The sequence below is a fragment of the Leucopleurus acutus genome (genome assembly GCF_964270905.1).
Source record: "Leucopleurus acutus genome assembly, chromosome: 11".
Lineage (NCBI taxonomy): Eukaryota > Metazoa > Chordata > Mammalia > Artiodactyla > Delphinidae > Leucopleurus > Leucopleurus acutus.
Window position 1 is genome coordinate 41,053,563 of NC_139152.1, and position 17,193 is coordinate 41,070,755.

At 56.9% G+C, this 17,193-nt stretch overlaps 2 protein-coding genes across 2 annotated transcripts; both read left to right on the top strand.

Moving 5' to 3' along the window:
- Positions 1–1,015: 1,015 nt before the first annotated feature.
- On the top strand, positions 1,016–6,117 carry AQP2 (aquaporin 2; the record flags this gene model as incomplete). The annotated part of the gene is made up of 4 exons (XM_082849578.1): positions 1,016–1,375; positions 4,493–4,657; positions 5,049–5,129; positions 5,760–6,117. 4 exons carry the CDS (start codon positions 1,016–1,018, stop codon positions 5,967–5,969), a joined length of 816 nt encoding a protein of 271 aa, XP_082705704.1. The 3' UTR covers positions 5,970–6,117.
- A 6,802-nt stretch (positions 6,118–12,919) lies between these two features.
- On the top strand, positions 12,920–16,889 carry AQP5 (aquaporin 5). The gene is made up of 4 exons (XM_082849227.1): positions 12,920–13,684; positions 14,801–14,965; positions 15,331–15,414; positions 16,198–16,889. Exons 1-4 carry the CDS (start codon positions 13,322–13,324, stop codon positions 16,369–16,371), a joined length of 786 nt encoding a protein of 261 aa, XP_082705353.1. The 5' UTR covers positions 12,920–13,321; the 3' UTR covers positions 16,372–16,889.
- The last annotated feature ends 304 nt before the right edge of the window (positions 16,890–17,193 follow it).

The window sequence follows — 17,193 nt, forward strand, 5'->3', positions numbered from 1 at the left end:
TTCTGGGACCCTGACATGTGAGTGTGGGGAGTCGTGGTCTCAACCTCAGAGTATTAATAATGTTATTAATAACAGATGATACCAATTGATAGCTTGCTGTGGGCCAGGCGCAGATCTGAGCACTTTCTATGCATGAATTCATTTACTCCAAACCCTAAGCCCATGTACGTTTATTATCCCTTTTAAATCACAGAGATGGACCACGGAATGGAAGCCCACAGCTTGCTCAGTCGACCCCAGGTTGACTCCATCACCCAAGGCCAGGGTCCCAATGCCTCTGAAATCACCCCCTGCCTCCAGGCTATGGGAACTACTATTTGGCTGGGGTTTCAGGGAGCGAGTGAAGCTTAATGACTTATGGGTGACTGACTGCAAGAAAGCAAGCACAGAAGATACACAAAACATTTATGCCTTGGAAGGTTCACATCAAATCAACCAGTTATTTTCCACTCCCTGCAAGAAAGAATAATTGGAGGTCAGACAGCAGGAAGAACTTCCCAATCACCAGAAGGGGTAGCGTTGACACCCTGTCTCATGGTCAGTTTTGTAAGGTGTTGCCCCTGCCTTGGCCAACAGTTTGAATCAGAGAGAGGGGTTTGGCGGTGCAATCCCCTAGAGAATTCCGCTAAGACGGGGGCAGTGGGGGCAGGGGAGGCCCTGGGGCAGCAGCCATGGGGTAACCAAGGGAACAAACACGGAAAACTAGGGGACGTCAGTCCTTATCTGGAGCTCATTAATGGGGAACATTATTCAGCTGTGAAGTCCAAGATGGGGTGATAGGCATGCTGCAGGCAGGGGTGGAGGGGGGGCAGGAGGCAGCCATCGGGGAGAAGAGGTATTGGCCCAAAGTCCACCTCCATCTCACGTGTCCAAAACCAGGCTGGAAAAACCCTATAAATGCCCATGACCAGCCTCCCCAGAGACCCTGAGAGAGAAAGACAGAGAGAGAGAGAGAGAGAGCTGCAAGCTTCCCGTCCCTGAGACCACTGGGCTAGCCCACAGAAGTCTCCACAGCATGTGGGAACTCCGGTCCATAGCCTTCTCCAGGGCGGTGTTTGCAGAGTTCCTGGCCACACTCGTCTTCGTCTTCTTTGGCCTCGGCTCAGCCCTCAACTGGCCACAGGCCTTGCCCTCTGTACTGCAGATTGCCATGGCCTTTGGCCTGGCTATCGGTACCCTGGTGCAGGCTCTGGGTCACGTCAGCGGGGCCCACATCAACCCTGCCGTGACCGTGGCCTGCCTGGTGGGCTGCCACATCTCCTTTCTCCGAGCTGCCTTCTACGTGGCTGCCCAGCTGCTGGGGGCCGTGGCCGGGGCCGCCCTGCTCTCTGAGATCACACCACCAGACATCCGGGGGGACCTGGCAGTCAATGCTGTGAGTAGCCAGAACTTTGTCCTTTCCACAGGGGCAGATCCGGGGGAGTCTCTTATAAAGGATGAGAGGGGAGGGACCAGATCTGGGTGAGGGTCCGGGTGGGTGGAGAGAGAGAGAGAGACAGAAAGAGAGGGAGGGTGGCCGTATGGGGGAGGGGCAGAAATTCGAGAGCCAGGAACACAGCTGCCATAGGAGAGTCAGGGTAGAGGGAACAGTCATGTCAGAGCAGAGGCTGGAATACACATGGGTCTACTGTACTTTCTGTCCTGAGCCTCTTGGAGGAAGAGCAGCATCAAGGTTTCTGTTGACTTGGTACCTGCATTACAGGGAGGGCTGCGCTAGGACCCGGCAGAGGACAGGGTCCCAGAGCAGACATGCTTTACGAGCTGGGAGGGACCTCAGAGGGCTAGTGCCCAGCATCTTCTCGAGGGAAGAAGACCCAACATTTCTTCAGCATCTACTGTGTGCAGGCCTCACAGCAGGGGCTCCTCATGCGCCACAGGTTGATACCTCACACCAGCCTGAGAGGCAGGGATGACAAGATCCATTTCTTAAGGTCATGGAAGCTGAGGCTCAAAAAGGGGAAGTACCAGAGCCAGGCTTCAAACCCAGGCTTGACTGCAAAACCCAGGATCTTTCCACCCCACCAACGTCCCCTCCCTGAGCCGCCACCTAAGCCTTGTTTTGCAAACAAGGAAACTGAGGCTCAGAGAAGGGAAGCGACAGTCCAAAAGTCCTACAGTTTGTCAATACCAGAATAAGCACCGGAACCCAGGACAAAGCTAAAGGGGCAAAGTCTCTCCAGACCTCGGAGAAGGTCCCCAGAGCCCACGAGCTAACTGCTGATTCCATGAACAGTGGCTAATCGGGAGCCTTGGGCACTTTGGGAGCTGAGGGTGACGCCGCAGCCCCTTCCCCCTCCCCACCCTCCCCCTCTCCCGGGTCTGTGAAAGGCCTGGGCATCTGAGGGCATGGGTGGGAAGGGACAGTCTGTGTTCCCTCAACACAGCTTTTGCTCCATCCCCCATCCCAAGCCTCAGTCTCCTGCATTTCTTGGCCTTCTCTATCCCTGGGCCACTGGGTAAGAGCTCTGATGTCTCTGAAGAGTCCTGCACAGTCTCTGTGGCCATCCCCTCCTCGGCACAGGTGGCCTTCCTCATGCAAGGGCAGGGGTATCCCAACTGGAGAACTCGTCTCTTCTTCAAAATGGAAAATATCATTAGGCTGGGGGCTCAAGGTGGAGAAAAGGCGAGAGTGGCCATGGCGGTGAACAGACTGAGAAATCTGACCATTTCCATTGAGAATGAAATTAGTTCAGTCTGCAGCAAGATGAGGTGTAGTTAGACTGAGAGAGGAACTTCCTGAGAGCATGGCCAAGAAAGTCACAAGAATGTGTGGTTGGGGAACCTCCTCTAATAGCAGGGCAATGGGAGTGCTAAGGGGCCATGAGGACATGGCCTCCTGCTCTCCCATCATCTCACAGTTGACTAGGGCCCTCAGAAGGGAAGGGTCTGAGGAGGCCCCCCCAAGTTACTGCTCAGCACTTACCATCTTGAGGGACTAGGGAGAACCTTCCTGGCTGGAATGGGGCAGCAGCGGGATTGACTTGTCCTGAGGCTAGTGAGAGCTAGTTGACCCCCATGGGTGTCCCAAGTATCCTGTGAGGTCACTGGAAAAGCCAGTCTGTCCACCAAGAAGTTACCATTGATGCACATCTGCTTCGTGCTAGGCCAGATTTCATCTCATTCTAGGTACAACACTGTAAGGTGAATTCTGTGATTCTCCACCCTGAGTGGTAAACTGAGGTTCAGCATTTAATTGGCTCAAATCACAGAACCAGTGTCAGCACCTGGAAGTGGACCCCGAGCTGTCTGACACCAAACCCACATCCACAGTGTCTTCCTTAGATCCACTGTTTACCAGTGGGAATGGAGCTGGGGTTCTGCCCTTGTCATTTCTGATTCTCACACAGTCCTCCAGGATCCATTCTATGATCCCAATTTTACAGAAAGACAAACTGAGGCTGAAATAAGTAGGGCCCCACAGCAAGTCAAAAGCGCCAAAGTGTCTGCCTTCAAAGCTCTCCACTGCCGCCCACTATAGGCTCTGACATTGGAAGACCTGGAGGGGAGGGGGGAATGGGGGGTGGTTGAAGTTAGACTCTAGAGAGACCCAAGGGTGCCAGCTTGAGGGCTAGGACCCAGGGCTGGGGTTCAGGGCCTGGAGAAGGATCGTGGGAGCTCAGAACTATCACAGCAGCTCCACCCAGTGCAGTGCCCAGAGAGGGCAGGATGTAGGGCATAAGATGACAAAACCCAGAAAGAAATCCAGTACTGGGTGGATGAAATCACCTCTTTGCTCAGCCCCAAGCTCTCTTGTTACCCAACGCAAGGTGCGCTGGGACCATGGGCACCCCACATGGGGTGAGGAGGCACCAAAGTACAGGGCTCCAGCACCCCAACCTCAACCTCTGGAGGATGTGCGGGGAGCCAGTCCACAGGGCAAAATTGAGGCCTGAAATGCAGTATGGAACAGGCAAGGTCAAAGGGAACAGGCAAAGGTTAGAGGAAAGAGTGGCACAATGCAGTCACAGAGGGAAGGGGCACCCTAGCGCCATCCCCAAAGCCAAGTCCCTAGGTCCTGTTCCTGGGAGCCCCTTGACCACAGGAGGAAAGACCGCAGGCCTCTCGTTACACCAGCATCTTATGGCTTGAATAGAGAGGAAGGTCTTCCTATTACCTGGCCTAAAGCTTCCTGCTGCAATGAAAACCTCTTCCCTCCTTGTTCTCCAGGAAGCAGAAATGATGGATCTCAGCATCCTTTTCCTTTCACGTTGCAGGCGCACAACCCCAGCTCCCAAATCTAATGGGCTGTGGAGTCAGTTTCCCTACCTCTGGCCTGGGGACCGCAAGCAGTTGTAGGGTCCATCCCCCTGCCTTTGTGCCATGGCCCAGGAAGAAGCCATCAGTAGTCTGGACTGAGGTGGCTGGGGAGCCCTGATGTTCTGGATTGCTGCCCGGAAGCCTATCTGGAGCTGTGACTGCAGGTGGGCAGGAAGAGGGCACCAGTGTGGGGAGCATGCTCAGTGTGTCCCCCCCACCCCCTCTCTGTCCCCAGCTCAGCAACAACTCGACAGCTGGCCAGGCCGTTACTGTGGAGCTTTTCCTGACCCTGCAGCTGGTGCTCTGCATCTTCGCCTCCACGGATGAGCGCCGTGGAGACAACCTGGGTACCCCCGCCCTCTCCATTGGTTTCTCTGTGGTCCTGGGCCACCTCCTCGGGGTAGGTCATGGCCACTGGTTCCAGCCTCCCTGGAGGGACAGACACACAGACCTACTGCAAGGAAATAGACACACAGACCACTCTAGAGACGGACACACAGAACGCCCAAAAGTGAGAGCCACAAAGACCCCAGAGGGACAGATACACAGAACTCCCAAGAGGGAAAGACACATGGACACACCCCAGAGGGTTTGACTCCCATATACCACAAAGGGACAGATATCACTCCAGCTTCAAATGAATAGCGAACCCTGTAAATATAACATGAACTCCATTGTCCATCGCATGGATTCCCTTTAGGTTGAGGTCAAGGACTGGCGAGAGGCACAGAGACTCCCCCCCGCCCCTTCCTCACCTCCGTCCCCTCCCTGACCCCTGCCTCCCATTGCAGATCCATTACACTGGCTGCTCCATGAATCCTGCCCGCTCTCTGGCTCCAGCTGTGGTCACTGGCAAGTTTGACAACCACTGGGTAATGGCTGAAACCTCCCTGCCTTCCCCTCCCCCAGAAACCCATCTGGCTGGAAGAGCTTGGGGTGGGATCAGCAAACCCTCCACAGTCCTCCTCTTGGGGCCCCCGTGGAGTCTTGGGTCCACCCTTCAGGTCTGACGCCAAAGACACTGTTTCCACATCTGTAAATGAGGATAAGAGCAGTGGTTGCTTTGGCTTTTTGTAAAGATTAAGCGAGGTAACTGGTATAAAACAGATGACGCAGTGCCTTAGAACTCGATAAATGGCAATATTTATACTACGTAACACATTTCTATTATTTAGCACTTATCTAGTACTTAGTATGTGCCAGGACTTCTTCTAAGTGCTTTGCAAATATTGACTCATTTAGTTTTGCACAAGAACTCCAGAAATTACGTCTTATTATAGGGAGGAAACAGGCACAGAGAGGGTAAGTAACTTGACCAAGTTCACCCGGGCAGTCGGCTCCAATTCGCACCATTAGCCCCCATTACCAAGTCTTCCCAATTGCTCACTAGTCGTTGATAACTACATGCATACGCGTTTGATTACCTTCACCGCGTGAGGCTCCCTTTCAACGGGAAGGGGGAGAGGAGCACTCCCGCGAGCCGCCCTCTCGCTCGCCCCCAGGTCTTCTGGGTCGGACCCTTGGTCGGCGCCATCCTGGCCTCCCTCCTCTACAACTACATCCTGTTCCCGCCCGCCAAGAGCCTGTCGGAGCGCCTGGCCGTGCTGAAGGGGCTGGAGCCCGACACTGACTGGGAGGAACGCGAGGTGCGGCGGCGGCAGTCGGTGGAGCTGCACTCGCCGCAGAGCCTGCCTCGGGGCAGCAAGGCCTGAGCGCCTGGGCCGGGCTCGAGGGAGCTCGGGGGAGCGCCCGCCACCCCCGCCGGAGTCCCTCTCCCCAGGTGCAAAGCCGGCCCCCAGTGCAGAGTAGCTGCTTCCAGGACGTGCCGAGGCCAGGGCGGGGATAGCGGTGAGCGTGGCAGATCCCTTGCCTTGAGGCGGCGGGCAGCGAGTAGTCGACCCCGTGGCGCCTTGCAGGGAGCTGGGGACTTGGGCACCGAGCAGGGGAGGAACGGCAGAGGAAGGCTCTGGAGAGCCTGCGCAGTGTACTGGGTGGGCTGCGGGGGACGGGGTCTGGGAATGGGGCATCAGGTTTTGTGCGTTCATCCCCCAGTGCCTCTCTGTCCCCAGGTGCAGGGTTGTTCATGCTCCTGAGTGTAAGCAGGTGTGCCTGTGGTGATGCAAGTGTGCAATGGCTGGCCACCTCTTACTCCCCTCTTGGCCCCTCCCTCCCCCACCTGCAATAAATCCACTTCCTCTGCAGTGGATGAGTCCTTCCGGCCATTCATCCCCAGGAGCTCTAAGTGTGCTTCCCAGCAGAAGGGAAGAGGAGGGTATGGAGGCCACTTTGAGAGAGCTGAAGGGGGGCACTGATATCCACCCCCTACCCTGCCCCTTCTGGAAAATTTCCCCAAGCGACAGCACTGGGTCCTAAGACTTGCCAGGACCAATTGCTAGACGTAGTGAGGTATCAACCAGGGAACAGCTCCCGAAGTGGCCTTCGGCCATCGCGGGGGGGGGGGGGGGGGGGGGAGTAGCCAAGGACCTCCTTCCTGCCCTAAGAGGGGACCTCGCCCAGGGAGGCTCGCCCAGGGAGGAAGCAGGCATGTGTGTGTGTGCCTGCCAGCACAAGTGTACATGCGTGCGACCTCATCTCCAGGGGGGGCTCCAGACTCTGAGATTAGCCTCCCACTGTGGCAGAGAAAACAAAAGGCCTTTGTAGGCCCCTGGCCTTTGTCTTGGGAGAGGGGGAGATTTGCAACTAGACACTTCTTGAAAGGAGACACTCAGTTTCACAAGTGAGTCCTCTCGCCCAGCACACACCTATGGCTGACTGGGCAAGGCACTCAGGCACGCAACCACAGGCACCAGGCAACACGCCTCCATCACCCATCTCACCGCCAGCCCGCCTCCCCAGGCAGCGCTCTTCTTCCCCTCTCTCCCTTCCACCCCCCAGCCCTGGTGCTCCCTCCCTTCTGGCTCCCACCAGAACATTACTGTGCAGAGAGCACCCTAGTGCTCTCAGGACCAAAGAAGGGAGATGACTTGTCCAGGCAGAGGCAGGACTGTGTCTAGAGCTGGGCTTTTAAATTTCCAGGCCAATGCAATGGTTCTCAAATGAGATTAACTAGGATTAAGTGAGATGATGCCTGTATAGATGCTGAGTGAACTGTATTCCTCATACCATTATCAGGCATTATTGGGATCATTTCATTATTTCTGATTCCTGGGGGGAGAATGCAGAAGGGGTCTGACCTTTGGCCTCCTTTATCTCCTTTAGTTGGTGGTCAAAGCAAAGGAGAGCCCTGGGGCCCCAAGGTGCAGGCAGGAGATGGGTTTGGGGCTGGCCCCATCTGGTCCAGTCCCTTAACCTCTCCCAACCCTGAGCACACACTGGCTGTTCTCCCCTCCCCTCTCCCCACCACCCAGACCGTCCATTCTACCCTCCCTCTCCAGCCTGCTGCATAGCTAACCTAAGAATCACACCTTGAGCCCCCTTCTCCATGCTCTGTTGCCTCCATGCTTTCAAGGGTTTTATCTGTGTCTGTCCCACACTGCACCAAGCACCACTGTGCACCAGTTTCCAGCCCCTTTGGGCCCTCCGCTCCCTTCAGAGACTGACTGTGTATGAGGAACACATCTCTGTAATTATGCCCACTACCTCCTCCATGCTCTTGTCTGTCTTCCTTAACCAAACCTCCCTTCGGGTTAGAAGGTCATAGGTGCTATGGAGATGATTCTCCCAATCCCCGACAGCTGATGACAGTCGCTTAGCCTCACTACCGGGGGAGGGGTTGAGTCAGAGACCAAAGTGACTTCTGGGGCTGTACTCCTGGCAGCTGAGTGTCTTTGCTCTGGAAGTTCAAGGGCAGCACGGCACTGAGCTGTGAGCCAAGGCTGGATGTGTCTCAGGTATTTCATCCTCACCTCACCTCTACCCAACAGATCCCTCTAGAAGTTGCCAAGAATTTCTCTCTAGTCTGTTCTTCTTCCAAGATTGCATCTTCCCCCCAAACTAAATGTGAGATCCCCACCACTTCCAGCCCCGATTGCCCAGTTTGGGGTCACTGAGGTCAGAGGTCAAAGCAGGATTCAAGTGATGGGGGTGGAGGGGAACTGACACCTATTAAGCATCTCTTGTGTCCCAGTTTCTGTGCTGGGTGCTTTACCTGCGTTAGCTCATCTAATCCTCCTAAAACTTCAGGCAGGTTAGGGAAGGACAGCAGCCAGCAGTCATGCTGGGTTTTACTTTTTCCAAAGCACTCCCTTATCATCTCCTGTAATTATCTCCCAACCCCTTGAGACAGGGCAAGCAAATACTGTCCTTCCCATTTTAGGCTGAGGCTAAGAGACTGGTCTAAAGTTACACAGCTGTATATAGAGCTAAGACTTGAACTCAGGACTTCTTATGCAAAATCTCATGATCTTTCCACTCGAAAGTCAGACGAGACGAGGTCTGTGCTGAGGCCAATCCCAGGCCCCTCCTGGGAGCCCCTGGCAGAAACCAGCGCACACAACCCAGCCTGTCCAGCCCAGCCTGCTGCCTTGTGGTAGACATGGGGCCCTGGGGAGGGCCGTGGCCAGGGAGGGAGAAAATGACAAAGGCACGAGCTGGTTTCTGCCCTTGAAGAGCACCCAGTCTGGAGGAGGGTGGATGTCAAACGCACGCCCAACCAGACAGAGGCAGGGAAGCATGGAGGCAGATGAACAGAACTTCAGGTCCCCAAGCCGGAGACTGAGAGGATCCTGAGCCGAGGGCAGGAGTGTCTGACCACGGGGTCCCAGCTGCCTCCACCTCCGCGCTCCCACTTTGTGCCAGATGACTTTGCACCTGCACATGTTGCTTCCATATTGTTTTGTATCTTTTAAGCTGTGATTCTGTATCTAGGCAGTGCCTCCCAGCTAGACTGTGAGCCCGCTGGGGGCAGGGCTCCTTCCGTTTCTTGGGTGGCACCCGTCTCTCTATCTTCCCTCCGCACACAGTAAACACTCAATAAATGCTCATTTGTCAATAAATGCTGTTTCTTTCACAACTTAGAAATGGTCCGTGCAGTCCAAGGTGCCAGAAGACAGACTGGGGTCTGTGGCATGTCATGAGCTTCCCAGAGCTGCTGCTGGGGACGGTGCAGAGGGGATTTCAGTGCTGAATCAGCTCAGCTAGGAGAACTCTGGTGGCCAGTTCCCACTGTCAGCCTGGCCAAAATGTGCATGCTGGGCTCTGTCACCCAGGTGGTACCACAGGGAGGCCACCAGGACATGGGCCGGCTGTGGGTCCTCCAGAGAGAGCGAAGGACAGCCCCTTTCGGTGCCCTCGTGCTGGCTGTAGCACCATGTTGGGAAGTCAGGGCAGGGACCCTAGGGTCTAGGACAATGCCTAACACTCAACATGTCCAAAACTGGCCTTCTGCTCGTCTCCCCAAACCTGCTTCTGCCACAGTCCTCCCCATCCCAACTGATGGCAACTCCATCTCTCCAACTGCTCCGGCCAAAAGGCTTGAGTCATCTTTGACTCCTTCTCACACCCAGCCCCAACTCCACCAGGGAACCCTGTCAGTTCTACCTCCAAGGGATCCAGATACCATCGCTCTCACCTTCAGCACCCGCACTCAGCGCCAGGCCACCGCCTCCCTGCTTCCATTCCTGCCCCTCCCATCTCTTCTCTATACAGCAACAGAGGCGTTTGTGTTAAAACTCTGTCAGCCCATACTAGTCCCCGTGCAATGACTCCCTCACTCTTTCGAGTGAAGCCTGCGGTCCTTCAGGTGACACACAAGGTCTGCCCACTGCTACCACTCTCTGCCCTCCCTTTCTCCTGCTTCAGCAACATGGGCTGCTCCCTCTGCCTGGAAGGTTCTTCCCCAGATACGTGCACGGTTCTTTCCCTCTCCTCTTGAAACCAAGCAGGACCCTGTGGGGCTCCTGGGCACAAAAGCCTTTCTGTGTCCCCTTCTCTGAGTTCCAAAGGGCAGGTTCAAACAGTTGCTAATCAGGGAAGGGAGGGGATATGGAGACAAGGAAGAAGCAGTCAAGAAACAGTAGTACAGCCTTGGGGGCAGGGTCCTGGTTCCCCCTCAAGGGATATATACATAATGTTATCTTTGAGCTCTTCTGAAGAACTAAAACCCTCACCAAATGGAAGATGTGATGAAGCACTCTTCATTCCAGAGAAGGTCACAGTTCACCCATCATAACCTGACACCAGATGATCTCTGGATTGAAGGAATGCGATCCCTGCATGTACCATGATCCTTATCGGCAACCCTGCCCCTGGACTATAAGGCTTCTCACAGGCCCCCCCAGGGCGGAACACACAGTTTTGAGGGCATTAGCCTACTGTGTCCCCCTTTACCTGGCAAAACAATAGAGCTATTCTTTTCTACTTCACCCAAAACTCTGTCTCTGAGATTTAATTTGACGTTGGGGTACAGAGGCCAGATTCCGCTTCACTCTTCAAGTCTTTGCTCAGATGTCACCTTCTCAATAAGACCCACATGACAACCATTTAAAATGCAAAGAACCAGTTTCCCATAACATATTCTATTTTTCCATAGCACTTAACCACATTCTATTGTACTATATAATTTCAATATGTCCATTGTTTATTGTCTGTCTCCTTTCACTAGAATATTAGCTCCACAACGCAGAGACATTGTCTGCTGGCTCATGGCTATATCCCCAGTGCCTAGAACAGTGCCTGGTACATAGTATGTGCTCAGTAAGTCTTTGTGGAATGAATGAATGACCCTTCCCCAAACCTGGGGATATGTGGAGTCCTGGCAGCATCACCCGCTGCCAATTACCTACCATTTCTACCCTCAGCCAGAAACTGCTCCCAAAGAACCAAGGGGGCCCCATATCAGGAGAGGAAGAAGGGGTTCCCCCCGAGAGATTCTAACTTTCTGTGCCACGCACGGGAAGATCCATCTCCCGGCCCAGAGTGGTCCCAGGGAAGCATTCCTCTGGGTCTGTGGCAGGGAAGGGTCCAAGTGCTCAGGGCAAAGATAATTCCAGCATATAGGCGCTCTTGTGACAGCCTGGGGACAGAGTAACCCTGATGGTTAGAGAGAGGCAGAAGGGCTTTAAGCACAGGCCTAGATGTAACCAGCTGCCCCCACTTGAGCAATCTGGACAGATATGGTCTCCTTCTTCAGCCACACCAGGCCACTTCTGACGACGCCATGGGTCCCATCTCAGGTCATGTGTGACCCTGGGCAAGGCAGAACCTCTCAGTCTGATCTTCCCCACAGGCAGCTCGGAATTTAATCACACAGTGGAGGCCAAAGCCATTTGTTGGCTATAAAGGACTGGTCTCAAATCCTCAAGCAGGAGCTTCCTTCCCCTGGTGACACTGCCGAGTCCTTCCCACTCCACGTGTGGATTCACAACAGTGCCTGAAGAGAGAGGATGAAAAAGAAGGGGGAAGGGGGCAGACTGGAGGCAAGTTCAGCAGTGAAAGGGCTTAGTCCCCAAAGGCCTCTGGGGTCATGAGCGTCATCGTTCCAGTCTGTTCCAGTCTGAATCAGGCCCGCAGAGCCCTGAGCCCTAAGCCCAGATGAAGATGAATACAGCTGCCATGCTCTGCCAGGGGCAGGGCCCCAGGACCCATGGCAGAAGGGACAGATGGGCCTCCTGCCTTAAGAGGAGAGACCTGGGGGAGGAGCTGCTCCAGCAGGAAACCGGGGCAGAGCAGGAACAATAGCGAGGTTTCTTCCTTCCCTGTTTTCTTTGGCATCTTAGCTGCCAGAGCCCACATCCCGCTCCTCCAGGTCCTTGGCTTCCCTCCACGCCCCTCCCTTCAGCCCCCTGACAGAGGAGCACCTGTCCTCTCCCTCTGCTGCACCTTCTCACTTTGCTCCACACAGAGCCCTCAGGGGGGTTTTAACATTACAGTCACAACTTGAGGAAACTTTATTGAGCCTTACTCTGTGCCAAGCACTGTGCTGTTTCCCAACGACACGTCATGGTAGTGGTGGTGGAGTCTTTAGTGCATCTCCACTCCTGGAATCCTGGCGGTGGGTCCCTGCCCCTCTTCCAAGCCCTCGAGGACCCTCCAGCCTCATTCCCCACATGCCTAACCTGGGAGTGGGAAGAGGGAAGGGTGGGAGGGGTGGGTGGAAAGCAGCTGGGAGCTCAGAGGGAAGGGGCAAGAAGGGGGGGGCAGCGAGGAATGGGACCGGAAGGAAGTGTCACCGAGTCCAGGGGTAGGAGGACTTGACTTTGGGGGAACTAAAAAAGACCAAATGTAAGAGAGACAGACATGGACAAGGATGTAGAGACAAAGTCAGAGAGAGCAAAATCACATAGAGAGGAAAGGTGAAACAGAGAAGATAGGACGGCTGAGTCCCGGCGCCGGCTGGCACGGGGCCCACTTATCTCAAAACGCCCCCTCTCCAACCCTGGAGGCCTGCCGGGCCGAGTTGAGGAGAGGCCCACGATGGCCGCCCGCCCCTGCCACCGGCCGGTAGGGAGCTGGATGGCGGCGGCGCTGTCCTCAAGGAAGCGCATCATTCCAACCTTGCCGGGCGCGAAGCCCGGTCAGGATGCCCAGGTCGCAGGAGGAAAAGGAGGAGCTGGACCCAGCGCCCGAAGAGAAGAAAAGGGGAAGACCAAGGCCAGAGATAAAGGTCCAGCGGAGGCAGACGGCCGGAGGTCGGTAGGACGGGAGAGCCCGGACCCGACAAAGTCTCCGGGGGAGCCCGGGACGGGCAGCGCGGAGTAGAGCACGGGAGCCGTCCGAAGCGCACCATGCGCGGGTCCCAGGCAGCCCGACGGGTCTACAACCGCCAGCCGGGTCACGTGGCCCGAGCGGGCGGGCTGCTGCCCGGGCGGGGCGGAGGGGAGCGCGGGGCCGGGGTCAGCGGCGAGACCGCGGCGGCCTGAAGTTCCCTCCCAGCGCGCAGTGCTGGCCGCCTGGTGCGGGAGCCGCCCACTGCCCCCGCCCTCGCGCCCGCCCGCCCCGCCGCGGGGCGCCTGCCTTGTATATAGCGCGCCCCGCAGGGCCCGCGCCAGGAGGCGAGCCACGCCGCGGGCGCCGGAGAGCGCTCGGCGCCGGGGAGCCAGCCCCTGCGGCCCGCTAAGCCGCCGCCCCGACGTGCGACCCCTGCGGGGGCTGCTGCCTTGAGACCATGAAGAGGGAGGTGTGCTCCGCGGCCTTTCTCAAGGCAGTGTTCGCAGAGTTCCTGGCCACCCTCATCCTCGTCTTCTTCGGCCTCGGCTCGGCCCTCAAGTGGCCGTCGGCGCTGCCCACCATCCTGCAGATCTCGCTGGCCTTCGGCCTGGCCATAGGCACCATGGCCCAGGCCCTGGGGCCCGTGAGCGGTGGCCACATGAACCCCGCCATCACGCTGGCCCTCCTACTGGGCAACCAGATCTCCCTGCTCCGGGCAGCCTTCTACATGGTGGCCCAGCTGGTGGGCGCCATTGCCGGGGCTGGCATCCTCTATGGGGTGGCACCACGCGATGCCCGAGGCAATCTGGCCGTCAACGCGGTGAGTGTCAATGGGGCTGGTTGTGGGGCAGGGACCTTGTGGTGGGCTCTGGACCTGGCCCCCAAACCCCATCTCCAGAATGGGTGCCACAGACTGGTCCAGTGCACACCTCTGCCAGGAAGGTCACAGCCTCCTAAGGCCGGGAAGATGGATCTCCAGGTGTGCCCCTCAGCCCACTGCTGTGGTTCATATTCACCTCCTCTGCCTGATGCCCTCATGCTGCCCCATCCTGGCCTCTCTCCTGGTGCCTGCCTGCTGCCCCTCTTTTCTTACCCGAAACTTCTCTCTCTTCTGTCTTACCTCTGAGCTCTTCTGTCCTCTTGGGCGCCTCATTGCTCCTGTGTGCTCCTCAGTGGAGTGGTCTCATGGAACCATCAGAGAGAGGTGGGTTGTGATACTGTCTTCTGTGGCCCTGGCCTCTCCCGGTCTCGTTTTTCTCACTCACACTACGTGGGAATGGCCATAACAGCAGGGACTATTATGTAGGACTCCTGCATAACAGCGAGAGTCAGGGACTTATGTTTAGAAACTGTGCTTGTGAACTCCCTGATGTGAGGCCAGTGCATACAGTCTCTGATGAGTATTGGTTCCTGCTCCTGGCCCCCTGCTGCCTCCCCCTCACGCAGCCCCAGATTCAGCCTCCATGTCCCATGCAAACTGGGTTCATTAATCAAACACAGAGGAGGATTTTCTCGGCCATTGTCAAGCGGTGAGTCAGCCCCACCAGAGAGACGGGTTTGAGGTTGGACCTGGCAGCGGGTCAGGCACAGGCAAGAGGCTGGCTTGGGGGGTGCCGTAAGCAAACTGGGCAGCTGCCCGTAGGAGGGAGGGTAGATGCCAGCTTGCGGGGACTGGGGGCTGGGCAGAACGCGTGACAGGCCTGTGTCCAGGAAGCGCCCCCTCACACTTGCCCTTTAGCCACAGCTTTGCGCCCCAAGCTTTGCGCTCGCTGCGAAGTATGTGCTCTCTTCAGCGGATGACCTCCCTGATGTGACAGGGCTTGGCTTCCAGGTGCTCAGGCTCTAGATGTCCCTGGAGGCCAAAAGCCCATGCCCCCAAGTCCCTGGCCATAGAGCCAGAAGAAGGCAGGGCCCCTAACACACCCTTCCCTTACAGCTCAACAACAACACAACTCCGGGCCAGGCCGTTGTGGTAGAAATGATTCTGACCTTCCAGCTGGCGCTCTGTATCTTCTCCTCCACCGACTGCCGCCGCATCAGCCCTGTGGGCTCCCCAGCCCTGTCTATTGGCTTGTCCGTCACACTGGGCCACCTAGTGGGGGTGAGCAGTGCTGCCCCTTGGGGCAGATAATGGGGAGTACCTTCTGGACCTATGAGCCTGGCAGTTAAGGCCTGGAGTGGAGCTGCTCTACTCTGGCCCAGACTTGATCCCCTCAAACCTTCTCCAGTCCGAGTAAAGATGGAAGTGAGTGGGAGTCGGGATGGGGGCAGGAAGCCAAGCCCAAGCGCAAGACAGAGAGGAGAGGAGGGGTCCGTAGGAACCCGTGGAGGGAGAGGGCACCAGCCTAGGAACTGGGAGACAGTTGGAGACCTGGCTGAGCCCCTGAACTGATGGGGGACCCGGGGAGACTCCGGGCCGGGTGGGAGTAGACAAGCCCTCCTCACCACCTCCCTCTCTCTGTCCAGATCTACTTCACCGGCTGCTCCATGAACCCGGCCCGCTCTCTCGGCCCCGCAGTGATCATGAAGCAGTTCAGCCCCTCGCACTGGGTGAGTCTGGGCCTCCCCTGGCTCCCTGGCAATGAGGGCCTGGAAACCCGGCCTTAGCAGCTGACAGCTAACAGGACTTCCTGGATGATGGGGCCCTAGGGCTTGGGGGTGGCTGGAGAGAGAAGGGGATACAGCCAGAACAAGGACAGGGGCGCAGTAGGTTTTTCAGGCAGGGGACCCTGGCTTGAGGGGAGGGGCTGCCTATGTGTGTCTGTCCCTCTAGGGAAGGGAAAAGGATCTGTACTCCAGTGTCACGCTCTGAGGATTTTGCTTCCATCTTTCTGGATGGTGGGGGGCAGGGGGTCCGTGTGTCTGTCCTCTTTGATGTTTTATTTATCTGTCCCTGTTGGGGGAATGGGGAGAGTCTTCCTTCCTGTGGGTCTGTCCCTCTGGACAATCTGTCATCTCCTTTGAGAGCTCTCCAAAGTCTGTCTCTATCCCTGTGTGGAAGGGAGAGGCGTTCTGTTCATCTCTCCAAGGATCTGCACGTCTGTTCCCTCTGAAGGTTCATTGGTCTCTCTTTAGGGTGGGGTTGGCGGGGCCCTGTCCCTCTGGAGATGTCTGTCTCCTCTGAGGATCTGGGTGTCTGTGGTCCATGTCCCTGTCATTGGGGAGTGGGGTGTCAGTGTATCTGCCCCTGAAGCGGAGAGAAGTCTTTCCTTCGGGAGGTCTGGAAGTCTGTCTGTCTCCTCTGAGAGGCCCATGGGTCTGTCCTCTGGAGGGGGAGGTCTTGGTCTCTGAGGCCTGGGGCTCAGCCGACTGACACGGCTCTGTCTCCACCAGGTGTTCTGGGTGGGGCCCATCATGGGGGCTGCTTTGGCTGCTATCCTCTACTTCTACCTGTTCTCCCCCAACTCCCTGAGGCTAAGTGAGCGTGTGGCCATCATCAAGGGCGCGTCTGAGCCCGAGGAGGACGGAGAGGAGCGGAGGAAGACCATGGAGCTGACTGCCCAGTGACCAGCATCACGCAGGGGCCAGCCTCTCAGCCCCTGAACCGCAGGGGGAAAGAAGAGAAATACATGATGGCAAAGCTGCCTTCCCCCGCAGCTGGGGAGGAGGTGCTGGCTCCCAGGCTGAACGGTTAGCGTTGGAGCAGGAACACAGGATGGGGCTCTTGGGGTGGGGGCCAGGGGCTGGGGTCTGGTGGGGAAGGGGTGTCTCTGGCACAGGGCAGACTGCTGCAGCGAGGTCAGACCTCAGGGATCGTGAACGCAGTGCTAAGCTTGCAGGCTGCCCCAGGCCACGCCAGGAAGGGGTGGCTGGCAGTCTGTGTCCCCTCCCTCTCCCCAGCCCCTCCTCAAGAGCCAGGGGGATCCCAGCCCCCGGGACAGCAGAGGCTGACCCTCCCCAGAGCTCTTTAGGAGGGAGGCAACCTGGTTCATTACATGCCACCTTATTTATTTCTGCTCAAGGATGCATGGGGTAGGGCTGCTGGTGTTAGGGGCGGAGGCTTCCCAATAAACCACTGACATTCATGTTCGGCCTCGTCTCTCTCCAGAATCCTCACCTCAGGGTACTCTGGCTCATCACCTCTCCTCCTCATCATCCCACACCCTCTTCCACCGTCTCCACAATCCTCTGTGGAGAGACAGGGAAGCTGAGGCCAGGGGAGGCTTAGAGAGTCAGAGAGGGGGTTGGGAGGAGAGAGAGAAAGAGACCAAATGTAGCAACAGAGCTAGAGGTCAGGAGGGGGCAGTGGGAGCAGAGAAGGAGGGGTCCTCACCGAGCCCAGCCTCTACCAGCCATGGTTCCCACTGTCTTTCCCTCTGGGCCTGTAGC